The 27,019-nt window shown below is 41.4% G+C and overlaps 1 protein-coding gene across 1 annotated transcript; it reads left to right on the top strand.

Moving 5' to 3' along the window:
- Window positions 1-3,830: 3,830 nt before the first annotated feature.
- On the top strand, window positions 3,831-26,981 carry BTBD1 (BTB domain containing 1). The gene is made up of 8 exons (XM_084642426.1): window positions 3,831-4,318; window positions 15,198-15,354; window positions 15,990-16,095; window positions 21,343-21,540; window positions 21,810-22,002; window positions 22,581-22,668; window positions 24,641-24,787; window positions 25,987-26,981. The coding sequence occupies exons 1-8, from the start codon at window positions 3,846-3,848 to the stop codon at window positions 26,143-26,145; spliced, it is 1,521 nt and encodes a 506-aa protein (XP_084498552.1). The 5' UTR covers window positions 3,831-3,845; the 3' UTR covers window positions 26,146-26,981.
- Window positions 26,982-27,019: the final 38 nt, after the last annotated feature.

Genomic DNA, 27,019 nt, shown 5'->3' with positions numbered 1-27,019 from the left:
TGTTGTGTGTTATTTCTGATTTGTGCAGGATAAGTACAATCCCATGACATCACCTTTAAAAATGGCTGTGATCCACATGCTGCTACCGCCAAAGAAAACTGGCCAACATTTTTGAACCAGGGAGCTGGCACAAAGATTACACGGTAAAACAAATGTCTGATCCTCTGTGTTCACATACAGGAAAGCCAAGTTTGACAAAGACAGCTGTGATAACAGTTTTCTTTCTTAGCCCTGTGGATTGCTGCTGCATATACCTATGTTTTCTCTCCCTTTCTATGTCTCTTTTCCTTTGTTGTCTCCCGTGTATTTTTGTGATTTTATTTTCATTCTCATTCCTTTCTCCCTTCTCTTTTTCTCTATCAATTGTCTTTCCTTCTGTGTTTGTCTCAGTTATTTTCCCTTCTGTCTCTCCTGCACATCCTTCTCTCTCTCTCTCTGCAGTTACCCACCTTGTCTATGCTTCTCTATCTTCTAGCCCCATTTTTCTCTCCTTTCCCTCTGTCTCTCCTTTACCCTAGTTCACTGCCTTATCTTTGCTTTCTCTTCTCCTCCCCCCTCCTTTCTCCTCTCTTCCTGGTGCATAACTGGCAATTTGCATACATTTTACCAGGGAGAATTATTTTAATAAGCAGGAAGTCTGGAGGCTGCTAGGGCCCCCAGCTGATAGACAGTTTTGCAGGGGCTCTGGTGAATTTTAGGTTATTTTCTTTTTATAAGGGAAGAGGGGAAAATAAAAATGCCCATAACCCCTCCCCACAGTGATGCCCAGATCACCTGTTGATTTGAAAAAGCATCCATGGAAAATAAAGTTTGGTCTCCTATATAGCCTCATTGCTCTCATTTGCAGCTTCTTTCTTTCTCTTCATGGTTTGTACCATCTCTCCATGGCAACTGACTCCTTTTCCTCCTTTAAATCTGGCTCTTGACTCCCACAAATGAATTGTCAAATAAGGGCACAGCATTGGTGCCTTCAGTTCCACTAGAATCATTCTGGTGGGATGGAGTGGGATAGTGGGGATCCTCACCCTCTTGATCTTTGGGGGCATACTCCTGTTAAAAGTTGCATTACAGCCCTACCACTACTCTAAGTGTAGCTGGGGACCTGTGTACATCCATGTCCATCCAGCTGCACCACAGATCAGGAGAAGCATAGAGGTGATGATTTCTCTAGCTGTATTCTCTTAAGTGAGTAGAGTGAATGCATTTTGAAAATAGATCCCCTGCCCAGTGCTACTTCTGGCCAGTGACTGCTATGCTGTTTCTCCTTGTTGTGTCCTTTCCTGCTTTTGCCTATCACATTGAAATTGCCTCTGCCTTTTCTAGGGTCTTCTGTTCACTGAAATAGTCCATTATTGCTCTGTCTTAGTTTTGTCCTAATTATAAACCTGCACACAGGACGGTGACATATTATTTTCCTCTGATAGGCACATGCTCCACAAAGCCTGCCAAGCCATGAGAGATGATAAATGGCATCAAGTGCCACAAGTAATTTAAGGTTTCAGAGTAACAGCCGTGTTAGTCTGTATTTGCAAAAAGAAAAGGAGTACTTGTGGCACCTTAGAGACTAACCAATTTATTTGAGCGTAAGCTTTCGTATGCATCTGATGAAGTGAGCTGTAGCTCAGGAAAGCTTATGCTCAAATAAATTGGTTAGTCTCTAAGGTGCCACAAGTAATTTAAGATTGCTGTTGTACTACAGCAAAACTCCAGCAGATGGCAAAAGGATCCAGGTTATTTCTCACCTGATACTTCTCTGCCAGACTATTGTGCTAATGATCTTGAATTAATATAGTTTCTTCCGAACAATTTCTTCCATAGTCTTACTGATATACATCTTTCTAGTTGGGCATGTTGTAAAGGACATTTTATCTAACTGAATTTATGTGGGGAATGGTAGGTAGGCAGAATATAATTACCCCTCGCCTTCCTGTCCATTACAGCTGCATTGTGGCGTGTGGCTGCACTAGAGTACCGTGAGCACATGACATCAGAAATTGACACTGAGAGTGTACCATTTTTTGTCTCCCAATCAAAACGTGCATTCCCTTTTTCATAGGCATAGGAGTAGTAAATTAAAAAGGAGGTGGTCTTTGTTTCAGAATTTGCTGCACCTCATCTTTCCACATCGCTGATCCAGGCGTTTCAGATCCTGTTGGATGGTAGCTTCAGTGCCAAAATTTGCAACCCTCAGCTGTATTCACTGAATTTTAATTTCAGAAGTGCATAATCATTTCTATTTCATTATTTCAAAACTGCACATATGCAATATATTTTAAGTAAAATAGTTATTAAACTTAAAGTTTTATGTTGTTCGTTACAGGTACATTAAAATATTAATTTGGTAAACATTGATTTATATTTCAACTGCAGAATTTCAATAAACTGCAAAAATATTTATCTTAAAATTATTAAACTGTAAATTTGAGTTTTTCAGTCCCATGTGTATTATGTTATACTTTCTATAGCTATCACAACTCTGTACACTTTGTGCAGTTGTGCTTTTCCCTCTTATTATTTAAGGTGATATTTTGAGTATTTCCCTCCAGAAGACAGGACATGTGCCCAATTGCAGGAGTCATACACTAACTAAGCACCCTTAATGGCCTCCACTTAATATGTTTATATCAGTGATACAAGTTTATATCTTAGTCTCCTAACTCCAGAAATAATAGAAATAATACATGCAAACAAATAGGATGAGCACAAATTTAGTAGATTACAAGCTTTCTAATGGCACCATACAAGGGGTATTTAGCATAAAGCATATTCCAGTTATGTCATATTCATAAGCATATTTCCATAAAGCATATGGAGTGCAACATCACAGTCATTTTAATTTATTAGTTATTCAAAAAACCATTTAACTTAATTCATACATGAGTATAAAATATTTCTTTTACTGAACATTGGCTAGAATTAATTTCTATGAATTTCACTTTCTAGGTGGCTATAACCTGTAATCACATTAGGGCTCTACCAGATGTGTGTGAGGTATTTATTCGTGTGGTGATATTACCCAAGCCTGATCCTTATCCAGGTTTTTCCATGGTGTCTATATGTTACTGACCATGCTAGTTGTTTTTAATCTAGGAAGTCGTTTTGTTTCCTTAACTGCTCTATTATATGGTGGGTGGGTGGGTGTATACTCCTTTTTCCCTTTCTTACCATCAGCCTCTCCAACATTAGGAGAGGTGTGTGTCAAATATTTCACTGAATCAAGTTTCTTTCAGCACCTCAGTGCACCGTTTCAGATAGAGAAGGGCAGCCTCATCTGGGCTTTACACTACACTGTGCCTTTCACACACAGCTGTAAAGAGGGAATGCTGACATCGGGGCTTAAATTCTTATAGAGTATTTCCCAGAGCGCCCCCGCCCCCAGCATACTACCAAAAAAACAAACAAAAAACCCCTCCAGGAAGGTTGAAAATATTCCCCAAAGCTCCGCTCGGAACAGCTCTGACTGCATTTAAGCCCTGGCTGGGATGCACCATGCAGTGAGTAACGCAGCCCCTCTGCCACCTGCGCCGTATCCTGGCCACCACTGCCCAGCGCTCACCCCATACACAGTAACTTTTACACACTGTGCCCTTCTCTCTCCTGGGGTCTCTCGCCTCTGCCACCCCCTGGCAGCCCTCTCCCCCTGCTCAACACCCTCCTGCACCCTGTCCCTGACGTGGCCTGTCTGCCCCCTCCTTTCCCTCCAGCCACCTCTATTGCCCCTTCAGCCCCTGCACCCATGCTGCTCCCTCGCAGCTCCCACAGCAGCTCGTGAAGGCCAGGAAGGGCAGCGTCAGGGCAAGGCCTTCAGCCGATCGCACCGGGCACGCGCAGATCGCTGGCGCGGCATGCGCAGTAGCGCCCGCTGCGCGGACGGGAGGCCGTTTGTGACACTGACGAGTGTTGGAGGCCCCGGCGGCGGGGATGTGCGTGCCTCGGGCGGAGTGAGCGGGGCGGCGGCGGCGATGGCGGCGGCGGCGGGGGGGTCGGGCGGGCCCCCGGAGGCGGCCCCCGCGGCGCTGCAGCGGGAGCCCGTGTATAACTGGCAGGCCACCAAGGGCTCGCTGCAGGAGCGCTTCGCCTTCCTCTTCACCAACGAGCTGCTCAGCGACGTGCGCTTCGTGGTGGGCAAGGGCGGCCCGCGGCAGCCCGGCGGCGGGGGGCCCCCCGGGCCCGGCCAGCAGCGCATCCCCGCCCACCGCTTCTTGCTGGCCGCCGGCAGCGCCGTCTTCGACGCCATGTTCAACGGTGGCATGGCCACCACCTCGGCCGAGATCGAGCTGCCCGACGTAGAGCCCGCCGCCTTCCTGGCGCTGCTCAGGTCAGGCCGGGGCCGGGTGGGGGAGACCCGGCGGCGGGTCAGGGCGCCCCTACTAGCCGGCGGGGGTGGGGCCGGGGGCTGAGGAGAAAGGCGGGGTCCGCCCTAGCTCCGGGTTGGAGGGGGTTATCCGCTGGCGTTGGGCTGCCCTGAGCGCAGGCAGCAGCTGGCGGGTTGGTCAGCCTGTGTCCTTGCACTTACCCCCACCCCTTTCTGATCGCTGTGTGGGGCTGAGGAGTGAGTGTCACTGCTTGTAAACCAGCCGGCTGCAGAAGCCCTAATTATATCCCCTCATGGCTGCTGCTGGTGCCTGGCCCTCTCCATCCTGCACCTATGCCTGCTTGCTTCTGCATTGTCCTGTCCTCCCCGTTCTCTTGTCACTGATTCAGCATGCTTCATGTATTCGTGACCTGTTTGTACCTAGCACAAAACAGATAGAAACCAGGCGCAGCCATCATGTGGTCTGGCAAACAAGGTCAAACTGCCAGTTCCCTGCACAAGAATTCTTGTGATTTTGGACTCTTCTTTAGTTTTGGACCCTCCTTAGGCTTTATTTGGAGTTGCCCGTTGTGCAAATTATTCTTATACCTTCCTGGAGAAGAAAATGCTTACTTTAGGAGAATTAAGTGTCCTTGCAAAGGGATTGCCTTTGAAGCCAGACAGTGGGAGATGTAGTTTAATAATAGATCTCTTCTGTGTGTGTTGCAATTACTTTTTTCCAACTAATGCATAAAGGAAGAATTGGGTCTGCTGTACTGTGTTGTGGTTTTTTGATCTGTTTCATGGATTTTATTATTCTTGGGTCAAGTAAAAAAATGCTCCTTGGTGTCAGATCATCGTTTTTGTTGTTGCTATTCTTGTTTATTAAGTTATTATTGACCCACATGTTGTCTATGCTATCTGGCAATTGCAGAGATTACAGGGTGGGAAGGAATGATCATCTAACCTATTTCAAACCTACACAAAACTAGCCAATTTGAGGCCTAGGTGGCAATTGTCAATGGCAGTTTATATGAGGAAAAAGGTTACATTGTACATCAGGGTTATTACTGAGAATTGGTAATTTGAATAAATTGCAGATAACGCTTAAAATTCTGTTCAAACTCTTCAATTAGGCTAAACTTTTTATAAAATGTAAAAACTGATTAAAATCCCGAATTCCATAGAAATGTAGGGCTGGAAGATAATTTCTTGAGGTTCCAAGTCCAGACCCCTACACTGTGGCAGGACCTAGTACAACTAGACCATCTATGACAGGTGTTTGTCCAGCCTGTTTTTAAAAAACCTCCAATGATGGGAGTTTCACTCCCTTGGAAGCCTATTCCAGAGTTTAACAATCCTTCATGTTGGAAAGTTTTTTTCCTCTGATCTAACCTAAGTCTCCCTTGCTGCAGATTAATTCCATTACTTCTTGTCCTTCAGCGGATGTGGAGAAATCAATTACTGTTGCTTTGTAACAGCCCTTAAGATATTTGGAGACTGTTTGCAGGTCCTCCCCCAATCTATTTGTAATGGAATACAGTGGAGCTGGTGTAGGTCCTTCTTCATAGTCAAGGTTTTGGAGAGAAAGTTACTGATTTAGGACCCTCCAAAGATTTCTCCAGTGGAGTAGTACAAGACTTCTAGAGTAGAGTGGGGACATCCTGCCTTTTACACTAGGAACCAACAGAGAGAAGCAATGAAGAGTGAAGAGAATGGGGCACCTGCCCATACTCTTAGCCAGGAGCATCCTTTTGCCAGATGTGGACTTTTAAAAGCCCCATCTCCTGGGAGGAAAAGCAGAGTGGAACAACAGCTGACCTTTGCTCTCCTCATTGGCTTGAGGATATTAGTAGAACATCCCCTTCCTGCTCCACAAGTGACCTGGACTTACAGCTCCAAAGTTCAGTCATGAGTAAGGCTACGATTTTATCATGGAGGTTGCAGAAGTCACGGAATCTGTGACTTCCAAAGACTGCCATGACTTCAGCCTGAAGGCGGCGAGGAGCTGCAGGATACCACTGCCACCCAAGGTAGCAGGGCCCCTGAGCTCAAAGGTGACGGGAGTACCCGCTAGCTCCCGGCACTGCGGGCAGCAGGACTGGCTCCTGCAGCTCCTGGGCTCTGGGGGACTCTTAAGTGGCCGTGGGGGGACCCTGAAGCTCCTGGCTGGGCCCCCAGCCTCTGGCGGCAGAGGACCCCACAGCTCAGGGCTGCGGGGTAGGGGGACCATGGAGCTCTGAGCCCCAGTTTGTGGTTGGGGCCCCTGGAGCTCCCAGCCAGGCCCTGCAGCCTAGTGGTTCCCCATTTTGTGATGGATATTTTTAGTAAAAGTCAGGGACAGGTCATGGGTTTCTGTGAAGTTTCCTTTTTTGCCCGTGACTTGTCTGTGACTTTTACTAAAAATATCTGACAAGATCTTAGCCTTAGTCATGAGGGAATGGCAAAACTGGGTAGGCACTGGTGTACAGGGAATAGGTAAAGGTGTATGTTGCAGATAAAATGTTATTTCTCATGTTAAGAATGAAAAACGATGTATATGCAAGGTTTTTTTAAAAGAGCAACAGCCATAGTTAGAGGTCAAATTTAAGTAGAAAAAGTTTAGGATTAAAGACTTAAGTTTCAATTCTTAAGTATATTTCTTAACTTTAAAAATTTAAGAATGTGTTAAAGAGGCTACAGTTTGAACATTATGAAAATGGATGAAGAATAGGGGCCTTAGAATGCGACAGGAGCCACTGTGTATTTGTAGAGCTACTAGCACAGTGGGCTGATTGGGGTCCTGCAGTACTATAGTAAGAAAAACTATATAATGATCCAAGGCCTTATTATATTCAGCTCTCTCTCTATATTTTTATAAGCACTGGCAGATTAAGGGGTTGGTGATATTTTAAAGGTTACCATATCTTGGAAGCCATTTGGTCTGGAAATATACACTTACGCCATTAGAATGTGTCTGAATTCTAGATATGCCAACATAAGCACAAAATAAAAATTCAGTATGTTTTAAAAAAAAAAAAACACCGTCCACTGAAAACTTTAATACAAACAAATGCTTGACATTTCTTTCTTCCTACTGTACGCTTTTTGAAAATTGACTTCAGTATTATAACTGAGAATACAAAAGTTAAAATGACCCCATTTCCTAATGCATACTGGAAGAGAATGCAAGGATTATATGTAATTACTAAAATTAGTGTTCTTTTACAAGCCTGTATTGTAATAAATATCCAAGAGGACAAAAATGAGGCTGGAGTGGCAGGGGATGATGCAGGTAGTGATCTCCTGCCTATGTAAAGCAAATGAGTTGCCAGGTGAAGAAGAGGTTGTTGTTGAGACCCTAAGTGAGAATTTCCTAGCTATTTGATGTTGGGCACCTACTTACACTTCTGTGTCTCGGAAAGTCTCCCTGGTAAGCTATGCCAATAGAGCTATACTGGAAAACCTTAATGTAGATGCAGTTATACCAGCAAAAAAGGCCTTTTGCTGGAACAGTTTATACCAGATCCCCAAGTGAAATAAGCTATTACCAGCAAAAGGATTTTTTTTGATGGTATAACTGCATCTGCATTGAAGTTTTGCTACCATAGCTATGTTGACCAAAAAAAACCCCCCAACCAACCAAACCATCTCTAACTGACATACGCTATGCCAGCAAAATTTTCCAAGTATATACCAAACCTTTAGAAAATTCTCACGTCAAGTCCCCAAATCAATCTGAACTTTGCTTCTTCCCCCTACCACTGTAAGGTTAAAGTTAGTTAGTTTTTTTGTTGGGGAAATGTACAGGTCTTAAATTACAAGTAATATTTCAAACAAAGAACTTGGAAATTAATTCCCTCTTATCTACCTACAGAGACAGGAGTTTGTCTGTGTTTTGTAAGGCACTCTTCTTTACTGCTTTAGTTTGTGAAGGCTATCAATTTCTGCAGAAGTACAGATTACTGAACTCTGAAATCAGATTAAAAACAAGAAGTCAGTTCTCCCTTTTCCTAAAATGCTATTTGTTGTAGGTCTACATGTGCAACTGGAATCTACATCAGAATTTAAGAAAGTCTGCCTCTATCTTCTCTGCTTGCTTTTAATACGGGGGAGGGGGGAAGGGAGTTATTAAAATACAAAACTTAAACATATTTGCATATAACAAATTTAAGCAGAGGAAATAATAAGCATGAAGTTTAGTCCATTCCATTTGAAACAGTCTATTTTTAGCTCTGTTTTCTGGGGAAAGTGTAGAGATTACTAAGAACAATGCCCATCAGTAAGGCTAAAATTTTGTCATGGATATTTTTAGTTAGTCACGGCCAGGTCACGGCTTCTGTGACTTTTTCTTTTTTGCCTGTGAGCTGTCCGTGACTTTTACTAAAAATATTCCTGACAAAATGGGGATCTGTGGGTCCCCACACCACCTGAAGTGGGGCAGCAGAGCAGAGGCTAGGAGCTGCCTGCAGCAGCGGGGGGCTGCAGCGTGTGGGCTGGGAGCTGCGGGGTACCCTCGCAGCTCCTCGGGGCCTGCAGCCACCAGGAGCTTGGGGGTTCTCCCACCACTGCCCATGGCCGCTGGGAGCTCCAGGGGTTCCCTCGCTGCTGGGAGCTCTGGGACCCCCACCTCCCCATGGTGGCCGGGAACTCGCAGTTTGAAGTTGTGGGGTACCCCACTGCCTGCGGTGGCTTGGAGCTCAGGAGGCTGCCAGAGGCGGCAGAGGTACCCTGCAGCTCCCCGCCCCTGCAGGCAGCCAGGGACCCTGTCGCTCCCGACCACAGCAGGCTGAAGTCACTGAGGTTGCTGGAAGTCATGGATTCCGTGACTTCCACGACCTCTGTGACTAAATCGTAGCCTTACCCATAAGTAATCGAACAGCATAAACAATTGCTCATTAGTTCTTTTATGCAGTAATTAAGTATTTTTTCTGTGCCTTTGTGAACATTTATTTTTGGCTAAAGGAAAACTGCTTATTTTGGTTATTAGAGTTGTCAGTCTCTGATAGATGGTTCAAAAAGCCAAACCCTAAAAGTATTAAGGTATTTAGAAAATGACTTAGAGATGTTGGAAGGAGGGTATTGACATTCAAGCTTAAATTTAAAGTATTTATATAATTTAAAGTAATAGAATTATTCCTTCAGTAATAACTTTTTTTAAAATATGATTTTATTGTGGGTTTACTTTTTGCAATCAAGATTATAACTAAACAGATAAAGGAGGAGACTGAGGACTTATCTCTGGGGAAAAACCATTCTGGAAAAAAACGAACCTATTATTGGTTGAGGTCAAAGGTTTAAGAAATAAAAAGACTGTGTTTTTGGGCTGGCCTACACTACTGCTTAAGTCAGTGTAAGTTACATCGCTCAGGGGTGTGAAAAAGTTACAGCAACCTGAGCACTGTCCACACCAATGCTGTGTCGGCTGGAGATGCTCTCCTGCCAACATAGCTTCCACCTCTCGCAGAGGTGGAGTACTTATGCCGAAGGGGAGAGCGACGGTGCAGCTGCGCCAATGTAGCACTGTAGTGTAGACTTGCCCTTTGTTTGTTGACTTACCATCCAATATTCCTCTTGCCTGTAGGGTTTTTTAAACAAAGGCCAAAAGAGTTCTGGCAAAGCAACTGCAGTGGTTGTGGGACCATTGGGATGATTTTGTGTGCATCCTGGTGAGTTTAGGTAGGGTTCTCTGCTTTTTTTTCTTGTGTTCTAAGAAGATAAAATTCACCAGTGTCCACAGAACTGATTGCTGGGGGCCTAATAAACATCCTTGAAAAATTTTCTGGGGGAGGTTCTCCTTAAGGAAGTGGTCTGGTCTGGTATGGGGGACTTAGTGAACTTAATTGCTTCTTTTATAAAAGAATTGCCTCTGAACATTTTCTCACATTCTTACCGATACACTGAGGGAGAGAAAATTGATACTGAAGCCTTACAGGAAGAGACAATGAGGTATAAACCTGGAAAGAGGGAATATGAGAATGCAGGACCTGGGGAAGAGAGGGAGAATGGGGAGAGAACTTTGCAAGAGAGAGGCTGAAAATTGGAGGCAGAGAAAAGTAGAGGTGTTGAGGAAATATAATTTTCTCTGAAAATTTTGTGTACTTAGAAAATGGATAGAAAAAGAAAGATTGTGTAGACAGGTGAGATGCAGAAAAGGATATGCAGAGGGCAAGTTCAGACCTGTAACAAACAGAAGGCTGCAACACACAAAGTTTCAGAACTACTGACTCTCTCTCACACTCACTCTCTTCAGAAGCAAGCCACTCAGACAGAGTTCCCCATTCTGGAAAAGGAGGGGTACTGTGGAAATGCTCCAGGATCATTGACCCAGATCTTCAAGTCAGATGTTGACCATCCCCTAGCAGTTTGGAGAACACTCATTGTTTTGCAATTTTTTAATAGTTCTTGTGCCTGTCTCTCTATTTTCTAACTCAGCATTTTTAAACATAAAGCATTTTGAATAAATTCTTAATTGCTTGTCTCAGGAAAATCCCACAAAAGGCATTGTGATGGAAAAAAGAGACTGTCTTGGTATAAAGGACTATGTGCACACTAGAAACATTCAGATAAGAAATTATGCACCCAACTTTTCCTAATATAGACGAGACAAAGAAGCATAAATCATATATTGGTATGTTGACATTTCTGTCCTAGTGTGGATTAAATTTCCTCACTCTAAAAGTATTTGGTTATATCGGATGCTTCATTGCTACAAGTTGCTGCATTCTTTTTTGGCCTCTGGTGGCTGATTCTTAGGAGTATATTCTCAGAGCATCCCAAGCCTACCAAGCTGATATGCAACTCTCACTCTTTTTTTTAAAAAAAGAAAAGGAGGACTTGTGGCACCTTAGAAACTAACCAATTTATTTGAGCATAAGCTTTCGTGAGCTACAGCTCACTTCATCCAATGAAGTGAGCTGTAGCTCACGAAAGCTTATGATCAAATAAATTGGTTAGTCTCTAAGGTGCCACAAGTACTCCTTTTCTTTTTGCGAATACAGACTAACACGGCTGTTACTCTGAACTCTTTTTTTAAAAAAAACAAAAACAAATGAATACTTGTGGCACCTTAGAGACTAACAAATTTATTTGGGCATAAGCTTTCATGAGCTAAAACCCACTTTATCGGATGCATGCAGTGGAAAATACAGTTGGAAGATATATATAGACAGAAAACATGAAAAAATGGGTGTTGCCATACCAACTGTTGTGGATAAAGCTCTAAGCAATAAAGTTAAAAAAATATACCCAAGCCAGCCATGACTTAATGAATGTGCTTATAGAAGCTGTACTAAATGAGTAAACCAAAATGTTTTTTCTGTTACAGTAATGCTCACTAACGCCACTATATTTAAATCTGCTAAAGTTTAAAAACTCTTTTGTAAGCTTGATATTCCAGTCATTTAAAAAAATCCACACCCTATGAGAGAGAGTTTTCAAAATGAGCTATTTTATTTTTAAATTGAAAAATCAGCTGCTTAATTTGTAGTTTAAAATACTCTATCACTTTCCATTGTCTGCTGTTTCAATCCAGACAGTTCCTGCTCCAGCCCGTTACTTGTTACTCTCTTGCTCACTGTCACACCCCAGCGTCTGCAGTGCCACTATCTGAGCACAGAGGGTGTCTGACTCAGCCTTCAGGCTGGATGTCTTTGTTTTTCTCAGTTTTATCTTTCTTTAACTCCTCTATTTCTGCCTTTTAACTGATCTTTCTCGTTATCTACCATCTCCTTACAAAGCTGCAGGAATGCTCCAGGACCAGTAAAGCTCTCAGGCTTCCAGAGACCATTATCATGCTCCTGTACAAAATCAAACTGTTTCCCAAAATCATTTTCAACTGTTCTTTGTTTCCAACTATTTCCCTTTCCTTCTGACATAAGCCCTCAACAAGGGTACCAGCCGAGGGCCCTGAGTCACAGTAACAAAATATATCCATGACACGGGGAAATTCCAGGTTGCTACCTTGCCCCTGCTGTCTTCCCCTTTTGCACAGCAAACCATTTGTTCTAATCGTCCCCTTCCTCTCCACCATTCCTGACAACTAGCTCGCTAAATCTTTATCATATATACAAAAGTATCTATCTACAGTGCTTGTGAAATAACTCCGAAGTTTTATTACACAGCCTATGTTACAGACTAATTCAAATCATGCTTTTGTTAGTACCTATTAAAAGCATATAAGCTGACATGAAAGGACCAGCTGTGATGCGTGCTGTCCATTTTTTCATTAACTCTGTGGCTATAATATGGGACCATCAATTCTGCAGTCTTTTTTTAAGTTTATTAGTCAAATGATATTACTAGATAGCTGCCTACTGTTGGAGAGTCTGGATTTTTGAGCAGTTGTTACATGTTGACCTAAAACCAATAGGAAATGAGGTAACCTGTTGATCCCTTTAACACCTTTTACTCATGAAGAAATTATCAGATTGCAGATCTAGAGCATAGTAGCAGCTATGTTAGTTTCTTGAGTGCCAACAGTTCTCAGCTACTTTTTCATAAGCCCTATAGACTTTCAGGTTTGTATACACAATATAGCAGGGGTAGGCAAACTTTTTTTTTGGCCCAAGGCCACATCAGGGTATGAAACTGTATGGAGGGCCAGGTAGGGAAGGCTGTGCCCCCCAAACAGCCTGGCTCCTGCCCCCATCCGCCCCTATCCACCCCCTGACTGCCCCCCTCAGAACCCCCGACCCATCCAACCCCCCTGCTCCCTGTCCCCTGACTGGCCCCTATCTACCACCCCACCCCCTGACAGGCCCCCTGGGACTCCCATCCACCCCGCCCTGTTCCCCATCCCCAACCGCCTCAGAACCTCTGCCCCATCCAACCGCTCCCTGTCCCTTGACTGCCCCGCGGAGCCCCCTACCCAACGCCCCCCGCCGCCACGCGTGTGCGCCACCACCGCCCCCTTACCATGCTGCTCAGAGTGGCAGGAGCTCGCAGACCTGCTGCCCGCGCGGTGGCGTGGCTGCAGGGGAGGGGCCACTGCAGGGGAGGGACCAGGGGCTAGCCTCCCCGGCCAGGAGCTCAAGGGCTGGGCAAAATGGTCCCACGGGCCAGATGTGGCCCACCTCTGCAATATAGGAACTTATCCGCTTCTTTCTCACACTTTTTATATTAAAGTAAGCACCAGAAAAGCATTGTATATTTTTAAGTACATTGAAGAATATGTTGAGGGACAAAATGTTGGTTTTTAAGCAAGGAGATTAGATTGTTATGGTTGTGACAAAGCCTGGGGATTGTTACCTGCTTACGTTCCAGGTTTAGCACCTTGTTGTGCCTCGTTGCAGGAGTCTCAGAATAGTGCCTGAGGTAAAATAATGGATATTTAATGAAACCAAAGTAACAAGAGGGAGAAAGGAGGCTTAGGGCTTGTCTACACTAAAGGTTATGTCAGTATGATTTATGTTGCCCAAGGGTGTGAATAAGACAATCCCATGAGTGATGTAAATTACACCAACCTAAGTGCTGGTGTGGACAGCGCTATGTTGGTGGGAGACATTACTACTGCCTCTCAGGGAGGTGGTTTTATTATCCTGATGATGCTCTCTCCTGTTGGCATAGATCATCTTCACCAGACGCACTACAGTGGCATGGCTGCGTCAGTGCAGCTGTGCTGCTGTAGCACTTCTAGTGTACACGAGCCTTTAGTCTTGACTTAGGAATTCCTGCCTCTGTTAGTATGCACTTATTTATTATGTTTAAACCAATATTGGTGGATTTTTAATAACTTGTAATAGCCAAATCTTTTTTGTGTATTTCTGTAACCAACAGAGCATTTTTGATTAACTTTCCTGGAAATTAGAGATGCTGTAGTGAAAGACTTGGAAATACTTTCTTCAGGTCAAGAACAGATTTTAAAAAACAAACAGTTCCCACCCCGAGTGATTGGTATCTTAGAATCAATACTCCTGTCTGATCTCAACAACTAAGAGCTTTCAGGAAAGTTGGTTTTGCTGCCTTTGGTGCATACCTTTTGTCTCTTGATTCACTGTTACTATTAAAACTCCAACCTATCCTGCATTCTCAAAAACAATGGAGGCAGGTCAGAGTTTCAGCTTGTGGCAGTCTCTGTCGGAAAAACAGAGACTCAAGGTCATTATCTGAAATATTAGTTTCCTGCAGAGGGAAAATGCTGACTTGGAATTAAGATGTTATCACAGTGGAAGTCCTTGATTTGTGTCCCCTCATGGCTGGATGGATAGTGTGCAATTTCTTTGAATTGAGAACAGTGGTATAGGACGAGAGCAGGGGTCAGCAGCCTTTCAGAAGTCTTCATTTATTCACTCTAATTTTAAGGTTTTGCATGCATATTAACATTAATACATTTTAACGTTTTTAGAAGGTCTCTTTCTATAAGTCTATAGTATATAACTAAACTATTATTGTTGTATGTAAAGTAAATAAGGTTTTTAAAATCTTTAAGAAGCTTCATTTAAAATTAAATTTAAAATGCAGAGCCCCCCAGACTGGTGGCCAGGACCTGGGCAGTGTGAGTGCCACTGAAAATCAGCTCGCGTGCTGCCTTGGCACGCATGCCATAGGTTGCCTACCCGTGAACTAGAGGCATTGATACTCAAATTGAAGATGTTCTTGATATTGAACCAGATCGATTTAATGAACTAAAAGTAATTCTGCCAGCTCAGCTGCTCTTCACAGGTTGTACATATCTAATAAACCAGTACAGAAAGATTAGTTTTTAGGGAGTGTTACACTTCTTATGCAGCTCTAATGGCATAAGCTTTTCATAAGCTAACATGCTGCCACATCTTAACTAGTACCAAACTTTTTTAGTGCACTTCTTTAATTTGTTTTGTCAACACGAAGAGGCTGTTAATCATGTTCTTAAATTTAGTTGGTATGTTCAGCTCTCCCTCAGTTATATCCCTTTTATCCTTCTGTATTTGTGTATTATTTCCAGGTTTCTTTATTCAGATGAAGTTCAGATTGGTCCTGAAACAGTTATGACTACTCTCTACACTGCCAAGAAGTATGCAGTCCCAGCCCTGGAAGCACATTGTGTGGAATTTCTCACTAAACATCTTAGAGCAGATAATGCCTTTATGCTTCTTACCCAGGTAACCTGAATAAAATGTTGGTTTATGAAAATATTGCTTAATAAATCACCCCCCAAAGCTAATAATTTACACAATGTTAGATATCTAGGTAGTTTAGTCTGTGGTAGAACTATCTGTGCGGCATATCAGTCTTTTTGCGAGCATCTTATTGCAGCTTTGTCACTCAGCTTCTTGAGTATGAAATAATATAAAGGAAAATGGCCTTGTAAATAAATGTATTTTTATATAGTTATTGGAACATCATAAACATGAGGTCTGTTCTCTCTTCAGTGCTATTAATATTAATATTCTAATGAGTTAATCTGAGGCTCTTTGAGAACATTGTCTATTTTGATCCAATATTGTAGTTTTGACTTGCAATTTCAAATATAGAGATTTATCTTTGGCAGTGTAATAATAATATTCAGGAAGGAGAATTGGAGAAATCTGATACAAAAACTCTTAATGAAGTACATCATTCAAGGGCTGTTTGACACAAACTCAAGGAATACTTGAAAGGTAAATTGGGGCTGTCTGAATAGAATGTATCCATTATTCTGGAGTAAAAACTTGTTTGTTTGGGTTACTTCATAAATCTGTTGGTTGCAACACCAGACTCATACCATTTGTCTGTAAACAATATATTATCTCCATAGGCTCGATTATTTGATGAACCTCAGCTTGCTAGTCTTTGTCTTGACACTATAGACAAAAGTACAATGGATGCAATAAGTGCAGAAGGTTTTACTGATATTGACATAGGTAAGTTGCCTTCTATTACCAGAATATGAATTTAAACTTTGTAAAAGAACTGTATTGATTTGCATTGTTAAATGGTGTACCTTTTGGTCAAAGCTTGCCCTGAAACATGTACAATATATAGGCTCTAAAAGATTCCCATATATAAAAACCATCACTCTGCTAAAAGGCTTAGCCATTTAAACAAATAAATTAGTCCTGACTGACTTGTTTAACTTGACCCTTTTAATAACTGACCCTCTTGTAACATAGTGGTTTACAGGTATCACATAATGTTGAAACTGATGTTTTAACTTGACAGGTTTACGATCAGATTTTTGGTTTAAAAATCTATGCTCACATTGAATAGAATTAGTTAGAACTTTATTAAAAGTACAAGGATTTTACCTCAATACCATTTTGAAAGACGAAGCAAACATTTTTATATGCTAGTCTACATTGTCTAATTAGTGTAGGAATTTTAGTGGTTCAGTATTATTTTGGCCACAGTAGTGCACTCATTTTTCTATCACTGCAGAAGAAACATTGACTAACATAAGTTTGAATACAAGAGCAAAATGCATAAAAAATAAGTTTTATCTTATTGTGAATGTTACTACCTTTGCATCTTCATGTATCTTTGAAGAATTTTTCTGAATTTTGACTATACATTTCTGTTACAGTAATACTTTGTGTGTGATGTCTGATTAAATCTGTGGGAAAATACTAAAAAAGCTTGAGTGTCTGACTTGAAAACAGTCCAGATTTTTATCTGGTTTGGTCCTGTTTTAACTATATATGACACATTTATAGTGCTGCCTCTAATTTTGCTTTAGGTTACTACTGCCTATCATTGGATTTACCAAAAAATTGCTGCCAATATGGCAAAAAAAGAGAAATTGGTTTTCTAAATACCTTTGCTGCATGTTCAGTTTTAGTTGAAGCATTATGGTTAAATTAGTCTTCTTCGAGTGTCCATTTGCCAATCCCGCTCAACTACTGGGCTGGTCCTGCCTACTTTCAGCTAGGAAAGCAGCATATGTATATTCTTCTTGACTAAACTTAGTACTGTAAATAGCCCAGACTGACATCAGCTTCCAGCCTATGAGTGGGCTTGAGCCTAGACTCCCAGGAGGGAACAGACTATTGGCAGGAGAAGCACTACATTACCTGACCCCCATTGACTTCATCACAACCAACCTCAGCAAAGTGTTAAGAAGAGTGTCTGTGTTGAGGCAAGGGAGAGGAAATAACCATGGTGTATTTTAGTCCCAAGAAAAAGATGGGACTAAAGCTTATTTTGCTTGAGGCCCGGGAAGGAAGAAACAAATGGGACTCTATACTAAGGTTAACTCATGTATTTTTCTTGGGGTGGGAGAATAGATGATGAGGAATTCAGAAAAGGATTAAACAGTGAGTAAATGAGGTTCAAGTTGATTCAGGATACACTTGTTTATAATTTATCCCTTAGTTTTATATGCAAGAAAATAAGTGCTAAGAATGTAACACTCTTGTTTGTATCTTTTTATCCTGCTGTCTGTAGTTTATATGTTGTCTGTTTAGTATGCAGACTCTCTGGGACAGGAACCTTTCCTCTTTTCGGTCTGTAAAGCACACAGCATGCCTTTGAGTGCTGTATAAATACAATCCTGCCTTTGCAGCTAGTGCAGCTGCATGCTTTCTGAGACTTTGACTTACTACTGCTGAAAATTTGCTAACTTTCAACTACTGGGTTTCCTCTCTTTTTAGGCCTCTTTCTCTGTCCTACATTTTAAATACATCTAATTGCAATATAAGCTCATGGTTCAAACTCAGGCTGAAACATAACATCCATCCATCTACATGCAAATTGCCCTAATTGAGGGCTCTTACTGAGGGTCCTGCACCCCATGGGGTAGAGCGTTAGAGCCTAAATCAAGCTGGGACCCCGGGTTCAAGCCTTATTGCGTTGCAGTGTAGACGCAGCCCCTCTGGACTAGTGCTCTGAGAGTCTGCCAAAAGTATTCCACAATCCCAAACACTGACTTTGTTCCCTGGACAGTGGATTGGTGGTGTAAGGTTCCTTGGATCTCTTCCAGGGCACCCCCTTTGGCAGTGGGGAATTGGTGTTCATACTTAAGTGGGGCAACCAGTCATCCTGGTTTGCAGCTGAGCCCCTAGGCAGGTGGTAGCTCCAGTCTCTGCGATGGGGGCTGGGCCAGTAAGAAGTCTGTGGCTTGGGGCTCCTACTTGAGGGCTAAACTATTAAATAAACAAGGACTCAGGCCTTCGGGGCATAGGCTAAGCAAACAAGCAGGCAACGGCTCAGGCCTCTCGAGGGAGGGCTGAGAAACAAACAGGCAGTGGCTCAGGCCCCTTGGCCTAGGGGTTAGTGCTTGCCCAGCCCTGAGTGCAGGGCCAGGGGTAGGGAGATCTGGGCCCACCCTGCTCCACCGGGTCCCAGCCCAGGACCCTTGGAGCAACTGGTGATCATATCGTAAGGTCAGCAGGGAAACATGAGGTCACTGCCTCGTCTCCTGGCAACACAACAGACCCAAAGTCTCATTTTCCTTGGCTGCTTCCTACTGGCTTCTGGTTGAGTTGTTCTCTGCAGTGACTGGGGCCTGGTTCCCGGTTCCCCTTCTCTGTGCCAAGCGGCTCACTCTATGCTTCCTCTCCTGGTTCCTCCATCTCCTGGGACCATAGCTTGCCTTTTTTCCAGGCTGGCTTAGAAGTGTTGTCATCATCTGCTGCAGCTAACGATGGGCTCCACGGGTAGTTCAGCTCCCTGGAAAGGACATCTGGCTCCTTTCCTGGTCTGAACCCAACTGAGCTGCAGGGCCCGGCCCTTCTACTTCCTGCCCTGCTAGGAAGTCTGGGATATGGCTGGCTGGACTCAAACCCACATAATACAGCGTAGATGCTGGACCCAGGGTTCAACAATTCTTAACCTGGGGTTACAAATGAGTCTGTAGATGCTCAAGGCCTAGGTTAACAAAGCCAGAGTCTACTGACTCGAGTTCTGCTGAGCCAGGGCATAGATTGTGGTTTAGGCATACCCTTTGTGGCCTACAGTCTCCCATGTGCAGGCATGATCTGGCCAGAGATGAGTTATATTCACTCAGAATCCAGATGCTTTGTCAATCCAGTTTGAGATCCAGTCATGGAACTTATGTCCAAGACTTGTTTCAAAATCAGCTAGAATGCAAAGAAGAAAGTTCAGATTGAGGATGGATAATCTGGCCTTATTTTAAAAAACGAAAATTGCACCACCCTCTCCTTAAACTGCTTGTGTTTGGATTTGTGCAACTGCTTGCTTGTGCTCATTCCAACTTTTCACAAGTTTCTTTGATTCTACCCAATCCTTTCCATTTGGCACCTACAATGTTTTCTCCGTACTCAGGGTATTGTAGTAACAGCCCTTAAGGAGGAAGGTAATCTGATTTTCCGCTATCTGAATACGTTTCTTCAAGTCCAAACAATTAGAAACAGCTGCAATAAATCTTGTTCAAAACATCGGTTCTACATACTTTGTGTGTCTTTTTTGATAAACGGGGAGGAGAGCTGGGTACATTTTCAAACTGTTTATTAGAAAAAATTCACAGGTCCTATTCATAAAATGCAAAGCTGGGTAAACAATGAAGAAAAAATTTTTAACTTCTTTAAAAAAATCGTAAAATTCATTGCCTAACTTACTTTAGGAAAAAAAAATCCCTTGTTTTACCGCAGAGCTTTCTCACCCAGGAGTTGGTTTTCATATCATTATCTTTCTCATCCTCTTCTCTAGACAGAGCTGTTTGAATCATTCTAGTTTGTTTGGGAACTCCTACATAGTATATACATAACTGTCAGGGCCTTCAACTATTCAGTCTTATGTTCTCTGGTGTAGACACTTGTCTACTTATCTGTTCTGCACCCTCCTCAAGCCTTTGTGGGCTCAGCTGTGAACGCTAGGAGTCCCTCTCCAGGTAATCCTTCCTGATTGGATCGTGAAATCCTTACATTGGGTGACTAATAGACGAGACTAGAAGAATCTCAGTTGGGAACATCTCTAGTCATCTTTAGGTTCCGGAATCTCAACTACTGCTGCTATTCTTAGTGGGGCTAGGTTCATGTAAACCTTTAAATCATACCAAGACTACAGGAAAATGTTTCTTGAAATTCTCTACGGAACTGTTCTGTGTTTGTACAGCGCCTAGCACAATGGGGGCCTGGCCCATTACAAGTTGCCACTGCGGTATAAATAACATGCCTTTCCACCTAAATCAGGACATCTTCCAGTCTAAGTAGATGCAACTACATTCTCTGGATGTCAGAAGTGACACAGGAACAGTTTTCTGTTTTCCTTTTTCTTTTTCCTTTTCCACACGAACAGTTTTCTTTAGGAAATTGGATGTGGTCTCATTTACAGAGGTTTCCAAAAAAAGGACAAGTTATCTATGGTCACATGTTAGATGGCAATCAGAGAAGCTTTTTCTAGTATTAGCAAGATTCCTGACATAGATTTCTGCCTATTTTAATAGGTCCTGTATGAAGAACAACAGACTTTCATGTGGAGAGGTCTGCAAAGCCATGAGTTAAATGTCCCACTGATCTTCGGTAAAATCTGAGATGTGTATATAAAAAGAATTGGAACACTTAGTACTGCTTTTTTTGGATCCATATGTGTATCTGTTTAAAAGGTCACTTTTTTCTTTTTGTGCATTCTGCTGGTTGTTGCATTTCAATAATTGATCCAGATTGGCAGATGGACACTCAAATGAGGACAACTTTATATTATGAGTAATTTGGCTTTCCCGTAGTTGTACATTCACCAATCTGCTTGATCACTTCCTTTCTTGATCTTGCTCTAGCTTTGGAAATACTCTTTGGGACATGAGAGCAGCAGTTTGGCACTACCTATCTATATCTATATCTATAGTCCTAGTCTTAGGAATCAAGAAGAAAGTTCATATGCTGTTTTATAGAAGGAGGCGGGCAGGACAAAACCTGTTGGATTGGATGCTGTACACTGTTCCAGAAGACTGATTTACACGTAAGACAGAACTGTCTTATCTGTGGTGGGTTTTTTGCAATAAATGTATTTAGTCCTTAAACAGATCTCTTTCATGTATAGTCAATCAGTTTTCTATTATATTAAAGTAGTTTGGGCTTTTAATCAAATACTTTATTCTTAACTAAAGTTGTATAATTTAAAAACTACTTTAAGATGACTTAACATATGTAAAGACAGAAATTGCTATGAAAGGAGAAAACTGACCTAAATTTATTAGTAACTTTTTTTTTTTAAAGACACACTGTGTGCAGTATTAGAAAGAGACACACTTAGTATTCGAGAAAGTAGACTCTTTGGAGCTGTTGTTCGCTGGGCAGAAGCAGAGTGTCAAAGACAGCAACTGCCTGTGACATCAGGAAACAAACAGAAAGTGCTTGGAAAAGCTCTATCTCTAATCCGTTTTCCACTAATGACTATTGAAGAGTTTGCAGCAGGTAATGTGGGTTACTTTATCTTACTAATATGTTAATGTAAAGAGAAACACACTGTACTAATAAGGGACTAACTTTACAAACCTTCACAACTACCCTGTTAGTAACAAATGCATTTCACTCCTTCCTATCAAAACAGTCCATCTTGCAAAAGTTGTTCTGGTCTGAGACAAATCATGGTGGACTTTGCACTGTTTATTTAAATACAACAATTCAGAATTAAAATTTTAAAGCATATCATATTCTCAGAAACATGCTTCTTCTATTCGTAGGTCCTGCTCAGTCTGGAATTTTGTCAGATCGGGAAGTGGTAAATCTCTTCTTGCATTTTACGGTCAATCCTAAACCTAGAGTTGATTATATTGACCGACCAAGATGCTGCCTCAGAGGAAAAGAATGCAGCATAAACAGGTTCCAGCAAGTGGAGAGCCGTTGGGGGTACAGCGGAACAAGTGACCGAATCAGGTATTGGTCATGAGTTGTCCAAGGAGAAGAAGACATGTGACTCAAATGCTGCTTTGTAGTATTAAAAGCAGTAACCTACTGCTTCAGCATGGATATAACATTTGCACTGTCTATTTTAAAAAGTAGACTGTGCGCACACGCATAGATAAAAGCATTTAAAAGAGAATAAAGGGAAATTCTTGAAAAATCGTTTAGGCGGATTCTAGAGTATAACTTATTAATAACATGTATTGCTACATTTAAAATCGGAACCGCTAAAATGTTTCCTTTCAGAGCTGGTCAAAATAGAGGTATTTTTGTTATTTAGTATACGAGTCCTTCAGAATGATCCTTGTGGAATATTGGGGCCTTTAGTTGTAAAATTGAGGTCTTAGGATGCCATCTCTTTAATAAAACTTCATTTTACAATAAGCCTGGTTTGCTTTATTAAATAATGTTTATAGTACTATATCCTGAGCTTGATCCAGCACCATTTAAATCAATGGGAGTCTTTCCACTGACTTGAGTGGAAGCAAGGTCAGGCCCCTGTGACTATTGTTGAAATGTGATATTTATAACTTGCCTTTCTCCTGTGTCAGGTTCACAGTTAATAGAAGAATTTCCATAGTGGGATTTGGATTGTATGGATCTATTCATGGACCCACAGATTATCAAGTCAATATACAGGTATAGTATATTTTTAACTAAACCGCTTAGTAGAAACAAGGCTTACTGTGAATTTGATTTAGGATGGAGCAATTACTCAGTCCAGATAGATCATGACAAATTTACATACAAAAATGTGAACTGACTTCAACAATATGATTCTATTGTTTGTCCCTTGGGTGTGACTGAGATAGAAAGTTAAACTTCTAAGTCCTGCTTTCCTATTTTTAGCAAGCTATTCCTATTCTCCCCTTAAAATTAACACAGGAACTGGGAGATTAATAGAATCTCTAGTCAGAGTATAATCTCTAAAATGAACACAAAACAAACAGAATTTTGTAGTCGTAAAGTACTATAGAGGTGTTGCTACATTCTTGGAAGAAAGCAGTGTTTTGTAGATCTTTTTGTGAGCCCCTGTTTGTTCATGAAGTTATTTATTCTTTAAAGGTGTCTTGGACAGCAGTATAGGTTTACTTAAATCTTAGTATTTCTCCTGGAGGTATTTTTTTGTAATAGATCAACATTCCTGGTTCTTGCTCCCAGCGCATGACAGGGTGAATTCCCATTCACTAAAATTCCGGGTGTTAATTCTGTCACTAGTAAATGGTACACGCCTTCCCCTACTGAGGATGTACTACGCTTTGTGAAATTGGATGGAACAGGGAACTGTTATCTATAATGCTTATTCTAATGTAAGTAGTCCTATTGTGACTGAAAGCACCCTTTGTAATCACACCTGACACACCATTGTAATAATCTTTGTACAAAATGTGCTTTGTGAGGTACCATGGGAAAACGAATAACTCGCTGGTCAATAATATCATGGTGAAATGTATATAGTTAACAGTATATGTAAAGTTATGAATTCCCCCTGTATGATTGTTAGCACATGTTCAAAACCAGACAGCCTTGCCTAGGCCAAAGTTGTTAAATAGGCCTATCGTAAACGAAGGAATGTGTGTTTACATACAAGTAGCAAACAGGGTCCTTGACAGCAGGGGGAAGAGGTGGCAGGAAACAGAAAAATTTGCATTTCAGCAAAAAAAAAAAATGGAGCCTCCTTCACCATCGAACTCCGTCGCCTTCCTTCCTGCTTGGATAAACTTTACTCTGAATGATAACCTTCAGAAGAATCTACTTCCAACGTTCACTGGACTATAAAAGAAAGGGGCAGAAAACCCAAAGTTCTCTTTCACCTAAGAAGACACAGGTATCAGCACCTGTAGGCCACTAGGAAAGAACATGACCGAGGAAAGGGTCAGTTACCATCATGCTGCAAACTAGTGAGTGAGAAAAAGGCCATCTTGAACAAAAGCCTTGAACCAAACTTGCTAGATTAAGTTTTAGGCCTTTAGACACGTTTTCATTTTTATTTGCTTATAACCATTTCTAACTTTATCACTTACACTTGAATTCACTTAAAATCCTATCTTGTTTTTTGTTTTATTCCAAGGCTGTGTTTAAACTGAACTGTTTGATAACTCCAGTTAAAGTAACAAAACTGTTGAATATTAACTCCTTACAGGAGCAACAAACCTTAATATCTGAATTGTCCAGGAAAGGGCTGGACATTACAGAATGCACATTTTGAGGAAAATCTGAGACTTGGGAGTTTGTTGGGGTCATCCTACTGGTAGTAACCCAGGCTGGTGGAAGCCAGTGTATGACTGGCGTTTTGCTGGCAAGCTGCTGGGGGTCAGAGCTGCTGGATCAGGGCTGCAGCTATACACAGACACTGAGGGTGTGACCTGCATGCTGGTAGGCTGATTGTGAGCAGCCCAGGTGGGGAACTACAGCAGCAAAGCATTTGTGAGGTACCCGGGTTACAGGCAGCGACAAAACCCTTCACTGATCCGAATTGTACCCCAGAATGTAACACTTACGTATGTTGATGCTTGGTTGGATTTTTTGTGACTAGCATTTTCTTCAAAATTGTAAACTAATTAATGGGTAAAAAAACACTTCTATATGTATAATTTTTTTTTATATGCAGATAATTGAATATGAAAAAAATCAGACGCTGGGACAAAATGATACTGGATTTAGTTGTGATGGAACTGCTAATACATTCAGAGTTATGTTCAAAGAGCCTATAGAAATTTTGCCAACAATCTCCTACACAGCTTGTGCAACGCTCAAAGTAAGCATGCTTAAGAGTAAGAGTGTAGAAATGAACATAGTGGAAAGTTGTTTGGAACCAGTATTTTACCCAACTTTTAAACTGTTACCTGGTAGGGAAACATCCTCTAAGTCTCTCACTCTCTCTCTCTTTTTCTTAAGCACTTCAAAAGCAAAACTAGACTATAGTTTTTGAGTTGGCTTTCAAGGGGGTGGTGGAGCTGATGTGGCTTTATGCCTTCCCAATGCTTAGCTGATCCAGGAACCAGAGCAGATCCCAATGTAACTATCACCTACTACCTTTGGGCAGCTGCACTACCTACATTCTCAGCATTGCAGCTCCTCCCTCTCTCTCTCTCCTGCTCCCAGCCCATCTGTGGCATGCCCCCTACATCATGGTTTGCGAGAGAGCTCTTGGAAGACAGCCTGTGTCTGTCTTCCTCAGTGCCTACAATGGGGAATTTCTCCCCTAAGCCAGACCTGGGATTTCTACACAACTCTATACTTGGCATACTGGGGCTGGAATAAAGGTGGGAATCCCCTACGGGGTGCTTTTTTTTTAATCTTGGTTGGTAGGTTTGTGACTTATTGTTTAAAAACGTTACTTCCGGATGCAATTTTGAAGCTATTGGTTTACTTGCAGAGGTGGAAATGTGCATTTGTAATAGATATTAGTGGAAATTTGCATCAAAACTCGACTCTATCCTTTGTGTTAACTGTATTCTTTCTTGCTAATCAATGATATACTTCAAAAAATGTTTTACATTTTCTTAAGCTTAGGTTTAACTGTTATGCATATTATCTCTTCTAATAGTCCTCCATTAAACATAATAGGCTGCTTTGTCCATTACTAAGAGTTCGTGTTTTGGGGGAGCTAATCTAATTCTCTATCCAAAAATCAAATATGAAATTTCGCAAATCTGTATACCAGAAGTTTCAGACACTTTAAAGATTAGTACAGGCTTACCCAGTAAATACACACAGTAAAAACATTCTGGCATATTAGTTGCCAGATGAAGAGCAGACAAGCTGGTGTCTGAATTCTCCTTTCAAAGGTTATAACAAGATCCAGCATTCCTTTACTCTGTGGTACTTCTGGAGAACCGTGAATTGTATTAGTCTAGCATGTAATTCTATCTAGGTAATAGCTTTATATAAATTAAATCTCTAAATAACTGAATTGGAGAAAATGTAGCCAACTTCTTTTGTTGTTTATATTAGGGTCCCGATTCCCATTATGGTACGAAAGGATTGAAGAAAGTAATCCATGAATCTCCTACTGCTAGCAAAACCTGCTTTTCCTTCTCTAGTTCACCCGGTAACAACAATGGTACATCGATAGAAGATGGACAAATACCAGAAATAATATTTTATACATAATTACATAGGATAGTTCATCTCAGATAATACAAGTAGCAATGTATAGACTGACAATGGCATAAAGTACTTGCTATTGGTGGCAATTTTTAAATTCTATGAAATTACATAAATATATAATCTCCATGTGTAATATGAAACTAGAATATTTCTTATAGGAGGTATCAGAAAAATCTATTTTTCTCTCCATGATTATTGGTAGGACATCAGTAAGTTAACAGATGTAGTTCTTTTTTTCTTCACAAAACCTTGAAAGTAAGAAGTACTCTATATTTTAAACATTATCTTGTGTTTTGTTGGTTTATTTACTTCCTGACTCCTTACATTGTCTTCAAAGGTGAAATTCTCCTTTGATCTCCTTGTTTATTATGGAATTTTGGTATATTATTTTTCTTTGTCCCAAACTTGCATTTCCCTCTAAAATACCCTTGCAATGACCATTATGGACTCAAATGACAACTTTTTTTTTAATTGCAGCAACAAAACTGGATTTATATTTTTTTTTTATTATTATTATTATTATTATTTTATTTTAAATGAGCCATGAAGAAATACCTGGGTTAACACTGTAAACAGTATCTGAAATTGTATTAAAGAAATATAGCACATACTTAGCTGAGATCTGCAATGTACAATACTTCAATGGTCTTGGTTTCATTCAGAAATGTGTATTTTATAGTAATGTACTGGAGCGTGTAAGTTGGTATGGTGATGACTATTGTGTATAAATATGCCTGCAAAAATGTATAATGTGAAGATATGAGAATACAAGACTTCTATTAATAGTATTCTAAGACCGGGATGCTCAAGCATTAACCAACACTAAAATCTTGATCTGATTTAACTTTATCTGTTTGTGCATTTAGTTCCAGAGAAT

The sequence above is a fragment of the Lepidochelys olivacea genome, assembly GCF_965140295.1.
Source record: "Lepidochelys olivacea isolate rLepOli2 genome assembly, chromosome: 10".
Lineage (NCBI taxonomy): Eukaryota > Metazoa > Chordata > Testudines > Cheloniidae > Lepidochelys > Lepidochelys olivacea.
This window is presented reverse-complemented; position numbering and strand designations above follow the sequence as displayed.